At 40.3% G+C, this 24,709-nt stretch overlaps 1 protein-coding gene across 2 annotated transcripts in view; it reads right to left on the minus strand.

The window, feature by feature from the left end:
* The window catches only part of FRMPD4 (FERM and PDZ domain containing 4), a gene marked incomplete at both ends in the record, with an annotated part of 306,467 nt that overhangs the window by 16,316 nt on the left and 265,442 nt on the right, over positions 1-24,709 (minus strand). The window contains 4 exons of one of the 2 annotated variants that reach the window (XM_082486931.1): positions 447-578; positions 5,393-5,500; positions 6,649-6,753; positions 14,940-14,985. In XM_082486931.1, coding sequence (XP_082343057.1) covers positions 447-578; positions 5,393-5,500; positions 6,649-6,753; positions 14,940-14,985 — 391 coding nt within the window. Of the gene's footprint in view, positions 1-446; positions 579-5,392; positions 5,501-6,648; positions 6,754-14,933; positions 14,986-24,709 lie in introns of both variants that reach the window. The other variant, XM_082486930.1, reaches the window with a different exon arrangement.

A 24,709-nucleotide genomic window follows, 5' to 3' on the forward strand; every position in this document is an offset into this window, starting at 1 on the left:
CAGATCTGTATAATCAGATAAGAACCAAAGATCAAAATAAGGTTTTTAAAGGAATTTCAGCAGACTGTGGTTCTCAGAATTGTTACCATCAATTTCCCGGCTGTTGAGAACATTTATTAGCTGGGCCACATACAATATGAAAAAAGCTTTGATAAATATTATCTAGCTTTCAGTCTGATCTTTAATGAACTTTTTAATACTTTTTAATGGCCCAATGAAGCAAAGAAATATGATGCCTATATAATAGAAAAATAATTGTTTTCTGTGAGAACTAGATTCTTCAACCACATCTAGATACTGCTATTTGATAGACTGTATTGAACTATAAATCTTGCAGTTAACTCACTTGAGTAATTAAAAAGATGGATAATTTACTGATAAAAGATGGATGATTTACTGATTAACCAGTCCCATTAATACCTGTTTTCACATATCATTACACAAACCTGAGTTAAAGTCTCCTGTTCATGTAGCAAAAGGAGTTTTGTTCCAGATCCTTCAACTCTCTGCTCCAGCATCAGGGAAAAGTGTTCAATACACTTGATGGAAAGCTTTTCTTGGAGTGTTAAGATGACATCCTAATTAACAAAGGATTTATAAAATGTGCTTAAATTCATGAAGTGCTTGGGACCCAGTTCTTCACTGCCACGCACCCTGCATGTACCCAGCACAAGGTGGAAGCCCAGATGTTAACCGGTCATGTTTTGTGCCTCTTCTGCACGAGTATACTGGACATCACACATATTCACCCAGTGAGAAAACAGCACCTTTACATTCAAACACCTCTGAGATGTTATCAGACATGCATGTGAAAAATACATACATGGAATTGCTGTGAATGGACAACTTTCTGTGCAGTTTAACATGCAAATTATACTTCTATGGCCCTTAAATCATATCTCTCTGACTCCCTGGAAATAAAACCTCTTGATCAGCAAAGGAGAGATGTTCTTGCCACTCTTCACTTACTGTTGGGGCAAGGCCACCAAGCAGTAAAAACCAAACTTATATGTTCAACAAAAAAATTAAATGAATGGCCTTTATTTGTTCTTATGGCAAGGATTTTTTTTTTAAGTCAACTTCTTGATACTTGTTTTTAATGGACATTCTTGAGTTTTAAATGCGGACAGAAAAGTCAACGATGATGATACCTGTGCAGAACAATAGCTCTAAATTTAGGGACCATCTTAATTTATGGTATAAACCCCACTTGTAGACACTTTTAATTAGTTTTTTTTCACATTGGATTATGTCTAAGGGTAATTAATTTGAGAACAATTGCTTCTAAAATAACAGCTAAACAAACCTCCTCGCAAAACCATTCAGTCAATCCCTACTTCAATTTCATGTAACGCTTTGTAAATATACGCAGAGTATTAATATCACCTGTCACGGTATCTTTTGCTTTAGTGAATATAGAAGGAAAAAGAAATATATAATAACCCATCATTTAAAAATAGTTTCACATTATGTTGGTGAAAAGATTAAAACATTTCTATCCATCCAAAAGATTGTTAGATATACATAAGTATCCAGATGGATAGGACTCACTAAGGAGATCATGACGAATTGTAATCCAAGTGTTTTAACATAATTTAGGAAGATTAATTGATCAATTACAGTGTGTTTATGGAAAATCAAGACCAAATTTGTGGAAGGATGAAAAATGTATGTAGGAGGATGGAGACGACTCTACACAATGTAAAGAATATAAAACAGTATTAACCGATTGCAAGCAACCACTCTAAATAATGGAGGTTAATATCATACTGTTCTCACTAATGGGGAATCTATTGATTATACATTAAATCTACCTTTATTTATACTTCTAAACTATGCTCAAAGACAAGGAGTATAACAGTAACATGAAGAGACATAATATTAAATGTAAGATTTTAAGAGGGGGTAGTGATGGCACTGTTTTCCGCTACCCATCTTAGGCCTTTTCAAATGTGATGCTAAGGCACGTAGGCGTTGAATTACTGAACCAAACTTTTTGCTAGCCTATCCTTTCATCCGATAACTTAAGAGTCAGGCCAGGTGCTGCCTGCCAGCAATAAGGAAAGCAAGGACTGCAGGTAAGGCACTGGTTGCGCTCTTGTTGTTAAGCGGTGAATTACTGGACTAGGGAGGGCAGGGGGGAACCTGCGTTTGCCTTGACTCAACTGGGGCACATCTACTTCACCTCAGTTTAAGAAAAGCAGCAGCAATCCACACTCACCCATCCACAATGAGGAATATACAAAAGCATACATGCAAGAATATGTAATATATAGCTGTGCAGGCTAAGGAATATATAATTGCCTGAGTTAGATGCAAAGAAAGTTATTCCTACAAAGAGTCAGAATGACTAAGGTCAAAACAGGCTTACAACATCAATACAGCTAGGTTGCTGAGCCCACATGGGCTTCGGATTAGATATGTGGTCTTACAGTACATGACATACTCATGAGAGAACTACTGAAAACTAATGTAATGGGATGTGATGGCCAAAGACTGGTCTTCAGAGGCAAAATATCCTGGAACAGGTTAGTTGTTTCTATACTCATAAAAGAAAACACTGGAAAGTGGGGTTGTGGGCCTTAGAAGGTTATGGAATCACAGAATCACGGAGTTCAGAGTTGGAAGGGACCTCTAGAAATCATCTAGTCCAATTCCCCTGCTAAAGCAGGATTGCCCAGAGCACATTACTCAGGACTGCATCCAGGCGGGTCTTGAAAATCTCCAGAGAAGGGGACTCCACAACCTCCCTGGGCAGCCTGTGCCACTGCTCTGTCACCCTCATCGTAAAGAAGTTTGTCCATGTATTTGAACGGAATTTCCTATGTTCTAACTTGTACCCATTACCCCTCATCCTGTCACTGGGAACCATTGAAAAGAGCCTGGCTCCATCCTCCTTCAACCCACCCTTTAGATACTTGTACGCCATAATAAGGTCTCCCCTCAGCCTTCTCTTCTGCAGGCTAAAGAGTCCCAGCTCTCTCAGCCTTTCCTCATAAGGGAGATGCTCCAATCCCTTAATCATCTTAGTTGCCTTTTGCTGGACTCGCTCCAGCAGTTCCCTGTCCCTCTTGAACTGGGGAGCCCAAAACTGGACACAGTATTCCAGTTGTGGCCTCACCAGTGCAGAGTAGAGGGGGAGAATGACCTCCCTCGACCTACTGGCCACACTCTTCCCTATGCAGCCCAGGATTCCATTGGCCTTTTTGGCAACAAGGGCACATTGCTGGCTCATGGATAATTTACTGTCTACTAGGACCCCCAGATCCTTCTCCTCAGAACTCCTTCCCAGCAGGTCCGCCCCTAACCTATACTGGTGCTTAGCATTCTTCCTCCCCAGGTGCAGGACCTTGCACTTGCTTTTGTTGAACCTCATCAGGTTCTTCTCTGCCCAGCTCTCCAGCCTGTCCAGGTCATGCTGGATGGCAGCACGGCCCTCTGGGGTGTCAGCCACCCCACCCTGACTCCTCCTATTTATCCCCTCGTCAACCCCTGCAAATGGTGGGATAGAGGAGAACACTATTTGTGCTCCCGATCCCTTAACCAGCCGTCCCAGGGCCCTAAAGTCGTTCTTCATTGCCCTTAGACTTCTGGTACCTACCTCATCACCACCTACCTGAAATATCAGTAGTGGGTAGTAATCTGATGTCTTAACCAGGGAAGGGAGTTTTCTCTGTATGTCCTTAATTCTGGCCCCAGGGAGGCAGCTGACTTCCCTGTGGGATGGGTCCGGTCTACAAATAGGGCCCTCTGTTCCCCTCAGAAGGGAGTCACCTACTACAATTGTCTTCCTTTCTTTCTTGGTTGAGGAAGTCCTGAGGCATGGGGGTGAGTGCCCAGCACTGGGCATCTCACTGGATGGATCATCCTCTCCATCCTCAGTCGCCTGGTCCTCAATTTCCAAAGCCCCATACCTATTCTGGAAGGGCAATTGGGATGGTGAGGGGGGCTGTGAGGGGTTTCGCTTGCCTCTCCAAGGAGGGATCTGACTCCACTCCCCCTTATCCCTTGAGTCCTCTCCTTCTGCCTGGTGACAGGAGGGAAGGGGATCATCCACTTCTGATAGAGCCTCTTCCTGCTGCCTTTGCCTCAGGGTATGGCTCCACCAATCTATTTCATTTTCACCGTCTCTAATACTTCTTAACCTTTCTACCTCTTCCTTCAGTTCAACCACCTGTCTGAGAAGATCATTTACTTGATCACACTGTATACAGGCAGTATCTCTGGCTCCCTGTGAGAGCATGGAGACCTCAGTATCTACAGAAGCGTGTCTCCTAATTCTTCACTCAAGCAAATTCTCAAATGGACTGAAGGAATTCAGTATCCCATGGCTGTAGAGCAGAGGCTTACATCCATTACCTGCACTCAATTTATGTCTAAGGTATATATATGAACTACAAATGGATACTGCAGCCCATTTTTAAATGTAACTTCAATATCTGTTTTGCCTTCAGACTGGAGCAGATTTCCTACTGTTTACCTTAGCAAGTCACTCTTCTTGCTCCTCTAACTGATTGAACATACTGCTGAATCACAGTGAGCAGAAAAGTGTCTTTCTTCAAATATGCATAGCTTTACAATCCCTTAAAGCCGGCAAAAGCTGGCAGCGCAGCTGAAAATCGCATCCACAGCCTTCACTGATCATTCCCACCCATGCATCTCTCTTGTCCCAGCGTCCCAAGCATGTGTGCTACCGTGCTGTAAACTAGATCTGGTAACCAATCTGTGTTTCAATTAGCTCACCCAAACTAAAATGCTGGAGAGACTAGCAGCATGCCCAACAGTGCTAGTCGTGCTGCTTACTACGCTGCTCCACGGCACTCACAGACACGACACCGATGCCACCTCTGGTTTCAGAACCTACGTGGAACAGTGTCACAGACACTCCCCAGCCGCCTCAGTTGTGTGCCAGGGCTTCACCTCTTTATTTTCTATGTGAAATGTGTTACGGAAAGCATAGAAGGCATTACACTGAGACGAGCATTTATCACCAGCATAACCCTACAATATCCCATCCCAAACTCACTGGATGACGAGCTAGATGATATTCAATCAGCAACCAACATCTTAATCTTCTTAGCTCCTGACTTTTGCTGACAAATCATGCTGGTATTTGGCAGCATATCAAAATGATAGGACCACGTAATTTTAATTGCATGCCAGGCACATTAAAATGACCACTTCTACTTTTTCTTCATTGACAATACAATACGCTTTTAGCTGCAGAAAAATGGACCGAAACCTCATTATTTCTGAACTATGAGTCCAGCCCCAACTGAACACACTAGTAATTTTATTCTTAAAGCATTCCAAGGAAATTATAATTACTGAAGGTCTTGAAAAGAGTTAACTGGCATTCTTGGCATTGCATACCAAGGTATATCTAGCCTACCTTTATTGAAGTGCTGCAGTCAAAGCGGAAAGATTTGGTTTGTCCATTTTCAAGATACACCTTCAGAACATTTGGCATGAAAAGAAGTGAATTGTCCTTAACTGTTTCCTGCCAAGCAAATTAGTGAATCAGATTATAACATGTAACAAGGGAAATCTAAATGTTGTTCTATAAAGAAGGACATCATTCAGATGGAAAGGTAACATCTGAAAAGGAATGTGTTGGCTCAAACTGGAAGCAGAATTAGCAATGCTCATTACAGCTGCACTCTATAGGTCTCTTTCCTGGAAAAAAATAACTGTTCGCATACATTTTATGTCTGGCTTGGGGTATTTTCTTTCCCTAAATGCTGTCTCTCTGACAATAAATGTTACCTCTAAAGTTGAAATATTTTCAATAAAACAGAAAAATAGATTATTATTTCTCTGAATATAGGGAGCTATACAGCGTCTTCAATCTACAAAACAGGAACTGCAGATTCATTAGTAAGAATTACAATCAAGATGTTTTACATTCCCTTTATAGCTAGATATTAAATGCTAATATCTGTCATCATTTAAGAAGCATAACATATAATATTGCTACTTAACTTTGATGATTTGTAACAAGCATAGTAAAATAAACAGGAAAAAGGAAAGGAAACAAGGCACTTTTTCTTAAAAAAAAAAGGCAAAAATTGCTTTTGACAAAATACAGTATCAATTTATGTTTGGAAGACAGTTGGATAAAGACATCAGTGTGGAACGATGTTCTGGCAAATTATGAAAATGAGCCAGGAGTTCACATTTAAGGAGGAGTTCAGTGCCTCTCAAAGGGAGGCTGACTTTGCCTGAGGGCCGGAAACAACAAGTTCAAGTAGAAAAAACAAATTTTAAAGATGTCTGTAAAGTAACGTTAATCTGTTTTCCTGATGTGCTACTTCTCTTGAGTTTATGAGTTTTCCTGTTACAAAATTGCTCTGAAAAAAACCTAAGCAAGCATTATCAAGACTGTAAAAACATATATGTGCTATCACCACAAAATGCATTCACTAGCATTTTAATCTTATTTTAAGAAGGGACAAATTTTTCACAATATTATGGGTCCAACGGACTTTATAACCAGGTCTTTTGAAAACTTCAGAAACAGAAAAACCCTTCCCCTCGCAAGCCTGCCACTGTTGTTCCTACCATATAATTCCCTCACTTTCCAGCCTTGAGGCATACCTTTGGATGAAACGCTCAGTCCTTCCTGAGGTTAAATAGTTGAATACTCACCGACACCTGGCCATTGATAATTACTTCTTCTGAGAAGCGCACTTTGACAGGATTGGACTTCAATCTTGCCTTTTTTGCAGCACTAATAAAAGCTGATTTAGGAGACTGGAAGGAAAAATGACGACAAGATATATCACATAATTTCAAGTTAAAACCTATATTTCCTTTTTCAGTTATTTCCCCTGTTTCTCACACACCGGGAACTCCATGTATACAGCAACACTTTGCAAACCAGTCACAGATATACAGAGATACAGTCGAACCATAATGCCTCCCGAGATAATATATATGCACATACTCATAAAGAATCACTGATGCATACTGCACATAGTGAAAGTTATCCCACTGTCAGACTGGAGCGATGAGAAGGGTTCTCGGCATACATACAAATTCCTTGTAGTGCTTCCACAACAACTGCTGTCAACCAAACTTGTTTTCATGAACGGACACCGACCAGTGACCAGACAGTGACCCCTCCTTCAAACACTGAACGGAAAAAATTTTCCATAATCTCTAATCCACTAAATACGGATATACGCACAAGTTTTGCAAGAAAAAGTGTCAGAGCTCTCCAAGTGGTGTCTCACTGTATTAGCCCACTTCAAAACACAGATTAAAGCCACCAAAGGGCACCTGCAGGCTAGCAGGTTTCCCTGAAGCCCCGCAAAAGGCTTGGCTACAAAAGAACAGACACTTTTTGGGACTTCATGGATTAGAAGTCCAGAAACATTCCTATTTTTCTTCTGGGACCTAACTGACTTTTACCTACTACATTATTAAATGGATTCACCTGTGATCAAGTGTTGAGCCCTTGAAAAAAAATTCTCTCTCCATTTGAGGAGCTTGACTAAGAACCCATTTTTAGCAACAAATTAAATATTCATAGTCAACAGGATTTCCATTTTAAGCAGCAGAAGCAAGGCAGTTTTATTCTCAGGTCAGTTACAAACACACAGCTTCTGGCACTGCCTTATTCCATAACCATGGTGATGGGCAATGGGAGAAATCCTGGCTTTGGCTGAAAATCACTGGGCTCCTTTGGGCCACGTTTTGGTCCATTAGTTTCAGTAAAATCTGAATTAAGAATCTTATCCTAACTCCTGACAAGAGGTCTTATTGATTTTGGATACTGAAAAGACTAACTCATGTTGCTTTGCCTGTGAGAAATTAGTGCAGGCATCAGCAATGATGATCCTGGAATAACTTCCTATTATCAATGTGGCATGACAGCAGTCCTTGTAAACAGAGAAAGTCTTGTCACCATCACTCAAATCTTGACTCGACTAACAATTTGCAGGAAGGATGCAGTAGTCCAAATCTACATGCTCTATTATTCGCCCTGATCTCTGCTGAAACTGCTTAAAAAGTGGTTTGGTTTTGGGTTTATTTTTTGTGATACAGAAGCCTTGTTTCTAGAAACTGGCATGAAGAAGTCTTCAGCTCATTTCTGTATGCCACTGAACTATTATCACATCAAAAACGTGGTAACTATTACCATAGGCTCAGTATCAACCAGCGAACAAGGAATGAAAGATGCTGCATTCTCCCAGGAAATATCAGAGCCACCTGGTAATTCCTGGAGCACAAAATAGAACCAAGAAATAAAAATGAATGCTTCTTCACTTTTACAGTTCATTCTTTCTTACCTCTTCTCTAGCAGCTATGACCATACAACTCTTTAATCAGTAACAGTAAATGACAGAAAATTGAACCTCATGACCAAACCAAGCTCAGCTTCCAAAGCCAGTGCTGGAAAATGTAGAAGCTCCCCCAGAAGATTTGAAACAACCACCAGAAAGAAATAAAGAAAAAAAGTTAACCCTCCCCCAATGTTAATGGCTTAGGGTGAGGGACCCAAAACGCTTCTTCAGCAAGAAGGGACAACATGGAAACGCTGAAGAAGCATGCTTACATATTGCACTTTAGAGACGAATTCCTAGAAAGACACAATATACAATAACACCATGGTTAATATAGTAATTCTACACGTGCCTTTTCTAATTTCCCTCCTCTCCACGTAGACCCTTTCTGCAGTGTATAAGGGGGATAGTCTATATGGCAACCAAGTAATGGACTGCAACCTGTTGATTCCCGCTGCCACAGGGCAGCACAGCTATAGGAGTGCCTACTGGCTCTCCCTTGTAAGGGCAAGGGGAAAAGAGTGGCTTTCACTTACTCTTCTTGCTGGAAGAGGCTTTTTACAGTTGTTTGCAGATGAGTCACCAGTCTGGCCTCTCTTTACAGGCAGACTGCCAAATTTTCTTCCGGATTCTAGCAAGGTTATATCCATACAGCAAATCTGGCAAACCGCTATGTGGCTCTCTCGCTCTCTACAACCTCTCTACAACCTCTCTTTTCCTCTCCACAACCTCAAAAGTCACTTGCGAGGGGCATAAACACTTAAATTGTTATTGCAAAAATGTGATAGAGGAGTCCAACACGACTGAAAGATCTGAACATACGTGAGTTCCCAAGAACCCCTCTGGGGCGTGGGTTTTAAGGTACATATTGCACAGCCAGGGGAGCACATCATGGTCTGCTATAAAACATGGGGCTTCCTTCCCTTCCCGCTTCTGCTGTGGCAATGTGGTCAGGACTCTGGCCCCTTGCCAGACGCTCTGGGTGAGCCTGGAAGCAGACTGCTTTCTAAAAAGCTTCAAACTATAAACCAGAGGCGTAAGATAAACTAGAACAGCTGCGCCAGGTATTTGGGGGAACGTTCTCTGCTGGTTCAAGGTTTGACTAACAGCACAGCTTTTGCATTTAATTGCACAATCTCATTGTTTCTACCTCTGCATCAACTTGGCACTTGACATTTTCTCTTTGAGAATGGAACTGTTTCAAAAGAGTGCTGCGTATACCTAGGAAAACAGTTGGGTTTGATTGTTGAAACTTGCTTGTCTAACAAAGCACCAGCAAGATGATGTGCTGCTCTATTCTATTTTAATGTCTTCAGGTTTGTAGGCGAAGAATGCTATCAATTAATGATTCTCAGAGCGCCAGGTTCATTTGTTTCTGATAGTCGGTCTTTTAGCCAAATGGAAGCCATTATCCTCAGTTAATGACCTTAAGCAGGAGGTGTTTACACTAATGCAGAACATTTATCACCGCAAGTAAAGTATTTGCATTGTCACATATAAAAACAGCTTAATTAGAGTGACTTTTGCAAAATGAGGGGACACATTTTAACAAGGAGTCAAAATACTTCAAAACCCCACAAACTTCACACTGTGTGACCTAAGGATTGTTTCCTGTTAACAGCTCAAACTTATCACTACTTTAAATAATTTTTTACTTGTTTATGCAGAATTCAGAAAAATTTAGCTGATCATTTTAACACTACCTGAAGAAAATGCTAACGAGAAATGAAGCACTGCACAGAGATTTGCTTGGAGTAAACGATAGTGAAGACCAAGACCCTCCTTTTAATGCTACTCACTAGGGACTGCAATCAATGGGCATCCCATCAGCGAGGTCAAAACATGAAAGGTTGCTATAACAAGAGAAGGCTTTCTGGAAAATGTTATTTTTCTCATTTTCTGGACTTTTCAAAATTAGATCCTATTTTTGTCAGTGGCATTATAGCAGGTCATTTTCAGATAGCTCTTAGAAACAATATCCTTCATTTTGACAGAAACTGTTTTTCGATGAAAATAAGAATGTCTAGTACTTTGTCCACTTTTGCGGGTAAACTGCAATTTGGGGGAGATTCCAAGTGAAGTGGTGTTTATTTGCTGCAAAAGCCCCTTTGATTGCTCTTGCCAGTAGAAGTGCGGCAACTACAAAAGCTTTACTCGGATTTAGGATTTAGCATTTAGAAGAGGATAGCATAGTACTGAGCTACCATAAAGAAATGAAACAAGGCAGCAGTATGGGACAGTCACAAAGTGAAAAGAAAACCTGCTTTGTGACAATGACTGTCAAAATCTGACAGAAATACCAAAATTTTAAATAGTGACAAATTGTATAGGGCAATCAATTTTAAGTTTGTTACTTAAAATTAGTCATTAGTTTAATATGAAATATTAATATTAATATTAATATTAATATTAATAATATGAAATATTATGTTTGTCAGGAAATAAAGAAAAATTGCATGACTGCAAAAACACGTTGACTTTTTGGTCCATCCCTGAAAGCAATTATATGAGACAAAATTTAACAAGCAAATAAAATGTGAATAAGAGGAAGAATTAAATCTATTAAGTGGAACAGTACAGAATGCCCAAAGGCACTGCCATTCATTGCTGTGAGCAAGGCTGAAACAACTACACTGGCTCACAAGAGCATTGTAGAAGAGCAGGTAGGGACATGGAAGCAATAATGTGGAGAAGTTTTACCATGCAGTAATTTGTTGTAACCACAGGGAGCTGACAGATCATCATCAGGAGCATTTCTCCGTTAAATTCTTGCCACAAATTTAATTGCTGAAACAGTGGTCAGATTTGGGTTCTCTCTTAAAAGTTGGTGATCTATCGTAGACAATTATATTTTACTATTTGCATTATTTACATTTTATTATTTTTAGATGGTAATCACAGTCTGATCATTAGTCCCATACATGTATAACATGTACCTGTAAGGCAGGGAATAGCCAAATCTTACTTTAATGCAGGCATTGAGAAAATCCAATTCATTCCACCTACAGTAAACGACAGCCTAGTCTACTGTGATTGTCCCAAGAACCATGAGTGAAATGAGTGAAACCACAGGTCAGCTTCAGACTTTGTGGAACATGCAGACATTGCAGCTCATCTCGTGACTAGATGGTCCTGGGCCATCTATCTCAGTGTTTATTAAATGTGGAGATCCTCCATAAAATCCCCTCCATTGGCCTTTTGGGTTTCTGCCTCCCCGAAGTTCAGCTGTTTACATTCATGGATTACTCCTTTACATTCATGATTACCTCTCATACACAGGTGACTGCTCTTAATAGAGTACAGGAAAGTACAAAAAAAAGACAGCTATGCCGCAACACTTTCACCTTACGACTCTGCGAGGATGAGGACCTTTGGGAATGAAAGAAACCTTCACCCCATACAAATCCAGGCTAAAATTAACAAATTCAGAACTAGATGAATGATAATGCACCTGAGATGGGAGAAAGGGGTAATGAAGACAGAAAAGAGACCTAATGGAAACTGGGGCGAGGGGGTGGGAGGGAGGAGAACTACATGAAGAAAATGATGGACAGGGTGAAAGGGTGTAGGGGGTCTTTTCCACTTTGCTGAAACAATTAACATGGAAGTTCAAGCTCAATTTTCTCACAGTCATCACTGCTGAAAAAATCATGGATTTCGTACAACTACGTTCCAGAAAAATCCATATAGCCTACGAGGAGGTCTCCAGGAAGAAAGGTCAGGAGCAGCAGTGCTCACTGGGATTTGCACCGCACACGGAAGAAGAAAGGCCGTGCAGCACAGTGCTGACATGAGAGGAGGCTGCTTCACACAGCAAAGAGTGGCTGGACAGTGGCCATGGACCAGCCCACACTTCCAGGAGTCAATGCAGTGTTGGCAAGTTTGTCATTAACCGCACCATGATCCCCTCCTGTGTAGAATTAAAGCCATGTACGGAACTGACCATAACAAAAAGCTGATGTGGAAGTTACGCAATGGAAAAGGACCTCAGGATGACTGTAAAAAAATGTGCATATTCAAAGACAAAAAGGCGTCACTTCTACATCAACCTCACAACTTCAAGCAGTCAAAAATCATCTTGTTCAAAATGTTCACATCTGACTTCCAAATGATTTCTAAAACCATACCTTGGTAGTCTTTTTCACTTTAGATTTTGAAGTCTTTGCGACACACCTGTTTCTTTTTTACATCCTTCTTTACAACCACAAGTCTAGATATAGTAGTTGCTGCTGACACACTACTCCAGAAGGCAAAGCAGCATGAAAAATACTGTGAGATTTGTTTAAGATTGTTGCCACGATCATTACGATCCATAAATAAGTGTTATTTATCATACTTTTTCTGCAAACATTGTGTCTCAGATGTATAACTGTGTTATAACAAGAAGTATCTCTTTCAAAACAGAGAAAGATCTTATCCTTTTCCCATTGCAAAACTTATGCACAGCAAAATCGCCATAGATCTCAGTTGGGCCTGGACTACATCCAAGGAGCTTAAGAGATTAATCATGAAAGCAACCTATCAAATGATCTCTACACATAAAATCTGAACAGATATCAAAACAGGCAAGTTATTTCATTTGAGTAATGCTTAAAACTTAATAAGGCAACAATCAGAATGATAGTCCATTTACAGAATAAAATGGCCAGAAATGATAATCAAATGCTATACTTCCAGAAATCAGAACTTTGAACTGCTTCAACTGCTTTAGCTGTTCAGTGACCTCCTTATGAGCAGTGGTGATATGAAGCTAGCAGAGATTTGTAGATTGATAGAAAGAAAAAGATAGCCTAATTCTTTGGTTTGGTCATAATTAAAATGAAATTTTAATGAGTTTAAGCATTAAACAAAACTGAATGCACTTAAGCAAAAATGATCTGCAAAAGCTTTCAGAAAGTACTAAGTGAACTACAGAGTACTATAAATCTAGATTACGTCTACTTTCACCTGCAATCATAAAGGATGGTTACTTGAAAGCATGAAAACAAAACACACTCTAAATAGTGCAAATAAAAACAATTAAGAAACAGCACTCTTGTAATCCATCTTGGCAGATATTTTTCATGCAATGATAGAAAGAAAAAGGTTCACCATCAAGAAGAGAGATTGATGAAATGTTTGTAAAGATGTATTTCTGCCAAGAATGGGGAAGAAGTTCAGTCTTTATTTAAAAGCTCTTACTTTTCCTTTGTCTGGTTTCTACTTCATCTTTCCAGTTTTATTGGCAAAATAGTAAAGGAAAAATGGAGGAGGCAAAATTAAAGAAAAGGGGAAAACATGTGCATCATAATTTTTGAAGACATGAATTTTGTTTCCAAACTGTAAGACAAAATATATTTGCCAGAGGACCCCCCTGCACAGAAGACCAAGACAGGTACACAGCCAGAGTGCAGAACACCCAGGATGGCAGAGCTGAGAGGGATGTCACCTAACAGGCTCTGGCACTACTGACAGCAACGTTGTGGCAGTATGAGGGCCAGCATGGGCCAGATGTTCAGGGTGACTCAGGAGTCCCCAGGAGACTTCACAGCCCAGGGTTTGCATAAACTGAGGGACCCTGCACTGCTTCAGAGCTCAAACTGGGCTGCGCACACTGGCAGTATCCCAACTGCTCCCCTTCCCTACACACACCTTTGTTTCCACTGCAGGAAAACTTGGGCTTGAAAGTGATAAGGGAAAGATGCTATGGATCCACAAGACCCTGGTCTGGACAGGTAGGGAGGTACAATAAAGAGTGCACAAACCAGAGGAGATCTGCAGGGTGCAACAGTCCTGCAGTTGAAGTTCTCCCAACTAAGTTCATGCCATTGATGCATCCTGATTTTGGCAGCTTCATCGGACAAACCTTATGTTCACATCTTTGTGTCAAATCCATCCCATCTCTTATTCCTGGGTGAAAAGGATGCAATTACCCCTTGTTAATCAAAACTGTTGTGTATCAGGCTGGCCAACAGGGAGGTGAATAGACCTGTTGAATCTCAAATCACCCCTGCTGCACGGCTGAGGCCCCTCAGCAGCCTGCAAGGTGCACATGGCTGTGCGTGGATGCATGGGGAGAGAGAGAGAGATGTGCTTCCTCCCCTGGCTTGGCTTCTCTCCATTTGCATCTGTCCCTCTTCAAGGATGGGTTTGTCCAGACAGGTCATGGTCCCGCTCCCACAAGTTGCTAAGCTCTGAGGTGGGCTGCAGTTTCTCCCTGTCCCTTCAAGCCAACCTCACGCAGTCGTCTGTCTGTCTCATCTCTGCCCTCACCTCCACACGCCCTGCGGTGGAGATGCAGACAGAGCCCTCCCTTGCATAAGGTCCAGCTGGTTTGATATGGCAGCGTAACTCTGTGGGATCGAGGCAGCATTAAGAAAAACCCAGGAGCTGCAACAAATCAGAAATTGAAGCAGAACTCAGTGTCCTGCTCTACCTATCTTCCTGGTATGAGTTTAAAGATACTGTTATTATTTAACTTGTTAATGTGGTCTTTGAGCGCGGGATGCAGTAACGCAGCCTTAAACATCACCTTTAAGAGACACAGCCTTTATCTCACTTATTTCTTTTTATTGCACAGATAAGGTAGAGACACACACAGAATATAGGCAGAAAAAAAAAAAGCTGCTATGTTGCTAGGAAACTAATTCAGAAAACACTGACAATACTTACGGGGTAAGGTTGAACAACAGTAAGGAGGATTGATTCTTTGCAGCTTCTATAAAAAGAAAAAAACAGTAAGATCAAGTAAAGATTCATACTTTTATTCATTACAGATAACCAGCTTTTCTTTTTAATGGAGAAAACTGCAGTAATATGGCAAAATGTTTATTACAATCACATAGCAGAGAATTACAGAGATGAATAATATGCCAAAATAACAATGGATATTAAAAATATTCTTTTCCAATCTAACAAATTAAATTGACTTAACTTTACAGTTTATACTATGAAATATTTGCTTCATCTCAGACACCCGTGTGCTGCAATAATGATTTTCTCCAGCAATAATGGAAGAATATTTGATTAATCCTATCAGTTCAGCATCTATAGACTATGAATTTATTTCACCTACTTTACAAATGCATTTTATACCATCTAGCTCCTGTACACTTAATGACAAATTTATCTGAAGAGAGCAGTGCTTTCAAAACAAAAATGAGGACAAAATTTAGCGTCCATTTCTTCTCTAGCTCACCTTTTTAAATGGGTGGAAAAAGATTAATATTTGGTGAACATCCCCATTAGAGTTTTTACGTTTTTACAAGACTGCTAAAGAGCAGCAAAAATTTCTTTAAAATTAAACAGCTTTTCTTTAGGATGAAACTCGTAAATGGGAAACATATAAACAGCTCTAAAAAACCCAACTAATGTACACTATAAAGAGAAGAAAGTATTAGGAATCTTGATGTGATCAAGTGGTCTAGACAAATGGCAAATGTACGCTTTGACTATTGGTGGGAGGTTGGTGGTGTTAGACAACTGGGGAAAAGTAAGAAGAAGAAGGAAGAGAAGCCCATCAGAGTCAATATCTCCTGTATTACATTATTGGTCAGATGGCTGCTGAGGACAATATTAGCTAAGAAAAGGTCAGTTGCCATTTTGTTGAGATGGAGTTGATTTTCTGTTGGTTTTACTACTTTCAAACACAATTCACTGTTTATTTATGTGATTTATTGCCTGGCTAACTGAAGTGCAACTGATTTGGCATGTCTGACCTGTTCAGCAGAACTAACTAAAATAAATCACACTGTATTGATCTTATACAGTGTCATCTTATATGCATATTCACACCACAGATATGCAACTCAAACAGCCAAAAAGCAAAGAAAATAGAGGAGAGACCAAAGGCCCAGTCAGAAAATTGGTCTGGAAAGTCAAGCTATACTTGATGAAGCCAACACATGTCTGAAGGCCAACTGGAATAACAAATTCTACTTCTGTCAAAGCCATCAGTCACACAAGGGGCAAGGTCTGACCAAATATCCCCTAACTAAAGAAAAATTTGTTAAGCTTCAATTTTTACTCCTCTTACTAAATATTTGTATCACTACACTAAAAGAGTATAGGTAGACTTTTCAAAAGGACGGATCAAAGGCTTTAGTCATTTGTCTGTGCTTGGAACAACAGAAATAAAATTAAGTTAGAAAGTAAAAAAAAAATTAATGAGGAGCTACATGTGGTGAAAATTAAATAGTCTGGCAGAAACCAGCATAAATTTATCCCCTTTAGAAATAATTATAACTACTTTAAGGAATTTCCCACAATTATTTTTCATTTCAATAAAATGTGTTCCAAAGTTAAACTCCAGAAATTATTTATTCAATCACAAAACAGCCTTTATTTACAGTGTTCATATTTCTGAAAATTTACAGTTCGTTTTTAAGGTCTGCAAGCTATAGTTTTGGAAATCTCCACAATTATTCTTTATTATTCTCCATTGTTATTCTTGAAGAGTTCATAGCTTATAGTTTAAAAAAAAAGCAACCGCTATTCTGTTTTAGCTAACAACAGGATTCCTTCTACTTTTTTTCTGTTCTACGTACCACATTTTTGGAAATCTGAAAATGCATGATAAGAAGTGTAATTTATTTCAAGAATCTCAAAGTCACATCTATGCTATCCACATCTATCCAATTCGTCACTGCTTTATTAGGCATTCCGTAGGCATTCTTTTCCGTAGACAGAAAAGCCCGCAGAGTTGTTAGCTATGGGATAAACTGCAGCCCTGGGATAACTACTCCATGCCCAACTGACCTCTTCAATTAATTTCAACCCACTAATTTATGTTTCTCATGAAACATAAGATTACAACAACCCCTGCCTCCTGCAGTCCAGCTACCTTAGAAGGCGGCCTTTAAAAAAGAAAATCAGCTTTTCCTGAAAATGTTTTTAAGCACTTCATTATTCTTTTATTAAACTTGTTCAAGTGCCAGTGTAGGTGAGATTTATCCTAGGCTAACAAGAGCTTTATAAAACAAGAGCTTTTTTAAACCAAAAGGTCACAGTGCTAAGAGTTATTTTGGGGACAAGACTTTCTTACAGGATAACCACATTAGAAGGATGCTAGACCTTGGACCATTCATTCAACATTTGAGGCTATAATAAGGCCATTTGGAGCTTTACACATACACAAAGAAGGTGTCAAGTACCATGTACAGTCCCCTCATCATCAAAGAAAACACTTTCTATAAAACACACGCTACATACAAAACACAGCACAGTTACCAGAGAAATAAATATTTAATCAGCAGCTTTTTGATCTGCAGTACTTGGTCACGACTTCACCGCTCGTTTTTAAAACCTTCTCAACTCAAAACTCCATACTGCAGCACATCACTTTCTACTTCCAATACTGTTAGCAAATCCTATGTATCTAAATGATAACCCTCGCCCAGCACTGGAGACTGTCAGTTGTACTATGTATTGTATATATAACGGTAATGGAAAAACAATGGAATCACTGATGGTGTACTGTGATCTGTAAGTTTTATGGCTTAATTTATGTGTACATGTGTATGTCCGTGTGTGACAGTAGAACATATAAACAGTTTAGATTAGATTACATAAACTAGGTAAATCATCACACTTGAGCGTGAGCTACTTCTTTCAGACAACTTCTGAAAGAGAGTGGCAAAGGCTAAAAGAAACAAGTGTAGCCTTACTTTTCCCCTGAAATGTCTTTCCTCCTTTAAGAATGTGACTAAAGTAAAGAAAAAAAAGATTTTATATTACAGATATTTTATTAACTTTCATACTCACCTAACCACAACCTAATTATTTCTCCTTTAAATCTACAGTCTTTTAGAGTCACTCAAGACCAAACATCTGCAACTCCAAGCTTGGACAACAGCTGCGGACTTTTTGGGAGCTCTGCCACCTGAGCAGCTAACACCAACATCACAATAAAATATCATCATGTTTCTCTCATTTCCTGACATTAGAATCAAGCGATGAGAACACAGCTAAAATCTGAAAACCGCAATGGGAATTTCAGTGATTCATCTCTTTGTCCTTGCCAGTGCCCCACGTGGTGATTATATTTGTCCGTTCTCCCTGCTCCTTACAGCTATTTAGACTATAACAAGGAGAGAATATAGATGGTTCAAGAATCAAATTACAGCGCATTATAAAGGTTAAAGTTGTATTACTAAGTATCACGCATCTCGGGCTACATGAGGCGTTAACATTCAGCTAGGATGCCAGCCATTGACTTTGTCTGTGAACTTGTGGCTGGAAATTACTGTCTCTCTTCTGCTTCCTTCTCGCTGGAAGAGAGGGGAAGGGATGCAGGGGCAGACGGGGGAGATGGGGGGGACTCCCAGTATCTGAGACCTATGGGGTAAGTGGCTCTGTTCTTCATGTGTGTCCTACAGCAAATATAGCATACGAATAAAGACAAAAGAGGTATGTTACCTGTACTCACTCGTAAGAACTGAGAATGGAAAAATATTGTTTATGCTAATTTAAAAGCTTTTAGCAATTTTACATACTAGAGGAGTACTAGGTTTCTCTCCCAGTGAAGATGAACAAATTAGGAATTGACATATAATAAATAATTTCTTTTACAGGGAATGCAATTAAGAAAAATCTTTCTCTTAACCATAACTTGTCTCTGCTTCATTCACACCAAACATCAAATTCTGAAACTCTTGTTTTGAAATGCTTTGTTCTCTGCTACTTCAGGATCCTCTGTTTCACTTTGGGTCTCGCTATTGATGAGAAAGGTCTGAATTTCACAATTATGGAGTGTGATGCCATGATTTGCAGGATGCTTCACACTACATTTTTGAAGTAAGGAAACGAAAATCAGTGGGTCAAAAACTAACTACAAAATATAACAAGTTACCTCAAATGCCCTATTCAAAGCTAAGTGGAACTCATCTTCAAATTCTAGCATCTAGGCTAGAGAAAAATCATTCAGCATTTGAATGTCTTTCATTATCATGAAGATTAAGGCAGTAACAATGAACAAAGAGTTTGCAAAGTCATTCTGTTGTAGTACATTTTGAATTATTTCAAAAGGATCATTTTTATTTGAGCTGTATATACATTTTTACATAAAACCTGTACTACAGTAGTTTTCTTCACCTAGGGAAGCTTCAGATTTCACTTCGCCAGACTTTTATCATGAGCAGCAGTTTCTGTGGAAAAGAACAGACTGCCCAGAGATCTGCTTAGATTTCTTTCCAGGGCCAGTGAAATCTTCTGGAGGGACCTCAGTGGGACAGAGTAGACTCATCTTAACCCAGTGTTGACTCATCCTTTGCTGTTATCAAGCAGCCCCCTCCCCAGTGCGCCTCCAGGTCCTGCAATGCTGCCAACCTGCCTGAGTGGATAGTGGAACTTTGATAAGCTGGTGAACAAACCCGGTATTAATTGACACCCATGAAACAATGCAGAGGGACAGGGGGAGAGAGGCTTTAAGAAGATTATGCCTTTCCCCAAGGCTATTTTTGTCACAGGAGAAACAGCGCTGTGTAAACATGAACACACAAGCTAAAAGCCCACGCAGTCCAGCTCCTCTGCACTGGAGAACTCCTCCAGCAAGAGCCATGGTGTGTGTGGATCTTCCCCCTCCGTTTCCAAAGGCAACAGCGCAGCACACAAACTACAGGCAACATTGCCATGACTCAGTAGCTTCTAAATGAGAAGTACAATAGATTAAACTAGGCTGGAAGCCGTGCTACTGTGGGCAGGTCGCTTCCGGCCTCTTGATTACATCTACCCATAGATGAACGTTGCTTTAGCAACAGGTGAAGAATCTGACCTCTCCAAGCCCAGGAGGAGGATATTTTCCAGACAATTGTCTGGAAAAATTTACTTTCTCAAGAGGCTGTCCATACATGGCACAAGAACTGCTTGAAGGGTGGCAGTGGGATTTCAGTCTCTGCCTGTTCAGCTGGCTGCACTAACCTCTGGGAAGTCTCTCTGAAGATCCTGTACAGCGCTAGATGTGGTCTATCCTGCCATCATGCTATGCAGGCAAAGCAGGGTATGCCACGCATGGCATTACTTCCCCAACTCCATCTCAGAAGACAGTTGCAGGAGCACAGCAGGCAAGAAAGGTAGTAAGAGACTCATGAAATAAGGTACCCTACCACAAAGGTGAGGTGTGGGTTCCCAGTTTGGGGAGGAGGAGTAAGGTTGTATGGTCTGTGGGTAGAGGAGATGAGACATGAGGCCAAGGTCTTGCTTTGGGGGTGGACACAAGGAACAACCTAAGAGATGAACAGGAACATCAGGTTGGATGCTGTTTTTCCCTGGGGTGACAGAGCACAGAACACAAAGACCATGGTGTTCAGGTCTTATTTTTGGAGAGAGGGAGGGCACATCGGAATCCCTGGTAGCAGAAGGCAGAAGGATCACACTGATGTTTGGAAAGCAGGTGGCTGCTTCTTCCACTACTCCTAATGGTACTACCTGCCCTTAGCCTCACTGTCAAGACAGTGAAATACTCTTGACACCTTAGCAACTTCAACTTGTGAACTCCTGAACCCGCAGTTTCATTTGAATAGCCCTGCTGCTTCACAAGGTCCTTAAATTTTAAGTCTGCCATTAAACAAGTGAGGACTTGCAGTGGCAGAAGCAATCTGCTCAAGAATCTGCAAATTTTACAGGATTCCTGTTGGAATGTCTGAGGCCTAAAAAACTGCAAGTAATGGATGCTTGAAATGACCACTGCCACATAAAGTATAAAAGATGTAAGCATGGGATTATTACTGCACTGCAGGGTCAAACAGCAGCAGAAACACAGCTGAGAGAAAAGATACTCTGATTTGAACATAAATAACTTCAATAATAGCATACAGAAAATTACTGTCAAAGCAAATTGCATTTTATAGAGATGTTCTTCTTTCTTTTAAAGGTCTGGCATGGTGTGAAAGTCAATCTTTAAAATTGTCACAGTCTGCAGCTGGCACTAATTGGAACCCTTGTTGGCAGTCTCCGTAAGGGGCCAAGAAGCGAGCGTGTCTGCAGGCTGAATTACACTCGCTTCCTCCGATAGAAGTGGTCCCTTTAGATCAGGGCTGTGGCATGCTGGCGGGTTTTCATACAGGAGATGCCATTTCAGATCCCTCTGCAGTAAAGGCTTTGAGAATAAAAAAGCCTCCAATTCTCTAAGGCTGTCCATCTGTCAAGCTTTCACATGTACCAAATTCACTCCATTTTCTCCTTTATTAGCACTGTGGCAAGGTGAGCCCTATAAAGTTGTTCTGGAATTTGAGTGCTTTATGAAGACCTGTATTTACCTCTAGCCAAAATAATCTTCCTCTCCACAAATACACAAAGTTGTCCAGCTGCTTATTTTCTCCGCTATAAGGCTGCAATCTTTGTAACTGAGTTACCAAAATGTTAGTCAAACAGTAAATACCTGCACGGGCTGTGTACAAGAGTGCCATGGTAAGGCTGTCTGAATATCAACAGCCCTGCTATGCTGCGATTGAACTGCTGAGTGATGCTACCTGTGATCCTCTACCGGACAGTGTCTTACCAGCTCCTTCTTACTACATTACTACAATTAATTCTGGAGTGCAACTCTGAATAATGCAGAAAACTCTACATTGACTGGGCCACCTTCCTCAGGCAACCGTTTTCTTACTTATACTGATCCATGACAGTCTCCCTCAGCCCCTGAGAGAATTCAGGGTTAAACCTCAAGACGGAGTAGAGGACATATTAGGCGTTACTAAAACTGGAGTTGTCTACTCCAACAGAATCGGTATTTGCTTGTCTTGGCCAGTGTGAAAACCGAGAGCCAGATGGGCATGCATGTGTGTCCGATGGACCGAGACTTTCACCAAGTCCAACTGTTCACATGCTACTGCCACATGATCACAGCATAAATTACTTCGCGCTGCATGAAGATGCCATACTGCCAAGGAGAAAAATGTAGCACTTACTCCCCTATTAATTAATTGTTCAGCTGTCCTCTTCTAATTAGACTTTCTGCACATTAGTTTTAAAGGATCAAAGACAGATAAAGCTGGATAATATTGGTCTCTCAGGTCACTCATCCACGCCAACGTTTCAGTGCTAGTTTCCCTATCGTTAACTGCCAAAGCCTCAAAAGCTCTGAGGAAAACTTAATTCTCAAAGTGTAATGAACAAAGCGCAACATAAGCCAGCCCCAAGATGTCTATTGTTGAGGTACCTTTAGGAATGGTGCTATGGAGCCGCTATACAACACTATCAAAACGAAATATTTACAGAACAGGGTGGTCTCACCATAGAAAGGGCAGTTCCACTCTCCTGAAAATTTCTGATCTTTATTTGTTAGACTGTGTTGTTTCCATCAGACTGCAATGACTTTTAGATGGCATTTCTGTGGGCATTTTGAGCGAGTCCTTTCAGACAGGGCTTCAAAGTGAGCTAAGTCCAATCCTTTTTTCCCACTCTGCAGCTGCCCATGAGCAGACGCCGTCAGGCACGCAACAGCTGCCCACTGCACACACTACTCGGGTACGTTAAACCCATGCAATTAACTTAGGATCACTTATCTTTAGCACTACACACTTACTGAGGACTTCCAGGAACTTGGACTGTACTGAAAGACTGAGGTTGCAGAACAAAATGCATGACACGGTAAATTCGAACCGTTCCACAAAATCCAACCCAACACTGACATGAAAGATTATGCTTTGAAAGAGCGGCATGAACCAATTCTCTGGTGCAGCCACCAGACACCTAGCAATGATTATGAAATCTACTCCGATTACTCTGTCATTTCTTAACTTCAACTTTCAAAAATGAAGCCATCATGACTTTGTTACAGTTGCGTATGTGGTCACAGCAAAATCTAATTAGAAAAATGCTAAATGTAATTACAACATTCTTCTAATTTTCTAAATTTTTGTAAATACATCTGGATGTTCCAACTGGATTCAGTGTTCATTTACCTGGGAGAGGGAGAGAAAAGGACTGAAACAGCTTGAGTGTTTTTCTGTACAGGTCCCAGATGTTCCTCTACATTATCTGAATTCGATTAAGAGAGGCTTCTTGTGCTCTACTGAATTTGAATTTTTACCTCAACAGTGGAAACAGACAAAATAACGAAGCTTAAGGGACTCAAGGAAATGATGAGGTGACTTTCCAAACCCTGAAAATTGGTGTTATTCCATTCACTTATCTCAGTTGAAAAGAGATTAACAAAACAATCTAGCAACTGAAAAGGATGTTTCAGAGAGTGAATATAACTTTAATATTCACATAATGAAGGCTTGTTGGTTTTTTATTTTTTTCTTTCAAAAAGACACAACATAAATTTTCACTTAGGAAAGAAATTCTCTCTTCTAATAGTTTATTTTTAATGCCTGTTTTGCTGACACTATGTTACAAAGTAACAATCATCCCTTCACTTAATGTTTTCTCTAGTCTGGCTGCAGCAGACCTCTCATGTCCCATGGGAAGGCAAAGTTTTGATTTCATCAATGCTGAGCTACTTCTTTTCATTATAAGTGGCAGAGCAGCATGCTTAAGATGAGGACATCTTGACAATGGGGAAAAAAAGAATAAAAGAGAAATAATAATTCTTTGAATAGTCACCCAGAATCAGGGAAAAAATCAGTTGCAAAAGATAAACAGCTATGCTCGTGGATTGACAATACACTAAATCAGGCTTCCAGTACGGGACTGAAAAAATCTGTGGCTGCATGCTGCACAGCTCTGGAGCAGTGTGTCAATAGTGTCTATCAGTAGCAGCATGCTCAGAAACTTCATTAAATCAGATTTTATACAGAATGAGGTATTGTCTTTCCTTCAGTTAATGCCATAAAGTTAGCAAAGAAGCCAACAAAAACTTCATGTCATGTCTACATGCCCAGGCCATAGCCAGTTTAAAACTGCACTGGTAACTGAACAAGCAAGGTGCAGCATGAAACCAAAGCTGGACTGACAAGTGACTGCTTATGGCCACAATGGCATGGAAAGGATGTGAAGGGAAGTGCCCTTGCTGTGATGGTCACAGCATCCTCTGGCAGCAGGCAAACTGACACTGCTGCCTTCGACAATGAAACCCTGCCTCCAGCAGAGCTCTCCTCTGCCTACCAAGACTTCACAAAAGTGAGGCAGTTCATATATTAATATAGTGCAAATATTGTCTCATTAGTGCTTCTACTCTCCCAACAGTATCCCCCTACTCTGAGTTTTTTCATATGTGGACGTACTTTGGACAGAGAGTAGATGTACTCTATATGCTGGTGTAGCATTTTGCACAATGAGGTTTGGTCAGTCTATATAGTATGGCAGATAAGAGATCAATGAAAAGAGTAATTCAATAAAATGCATTATCTAATGCCAAACATTTTGAATAAATAATCATGGCAATGAATTAAAATAAACACTGATATAAACTTGTTGTTCCTTGCTGAGAAAGGAGGAGATCGTGTACTCTAAAATCAAATTTCAAATTGGAAATAAGAAAGTGAAATAAAAGATAGTTG

This window comes from Vanellus vanellus, assembly GCF_965231255.1.
Source record: "Vanellus vanellus genome assembly, chromosome: 1".
In the NCBI taxonomy this organism is placed as follows: Eukaryota; Metazoa; Chordata; class Aves; order Charadriiformes; family Charadriidae; genus Vanellus; species Vanellus vanellus.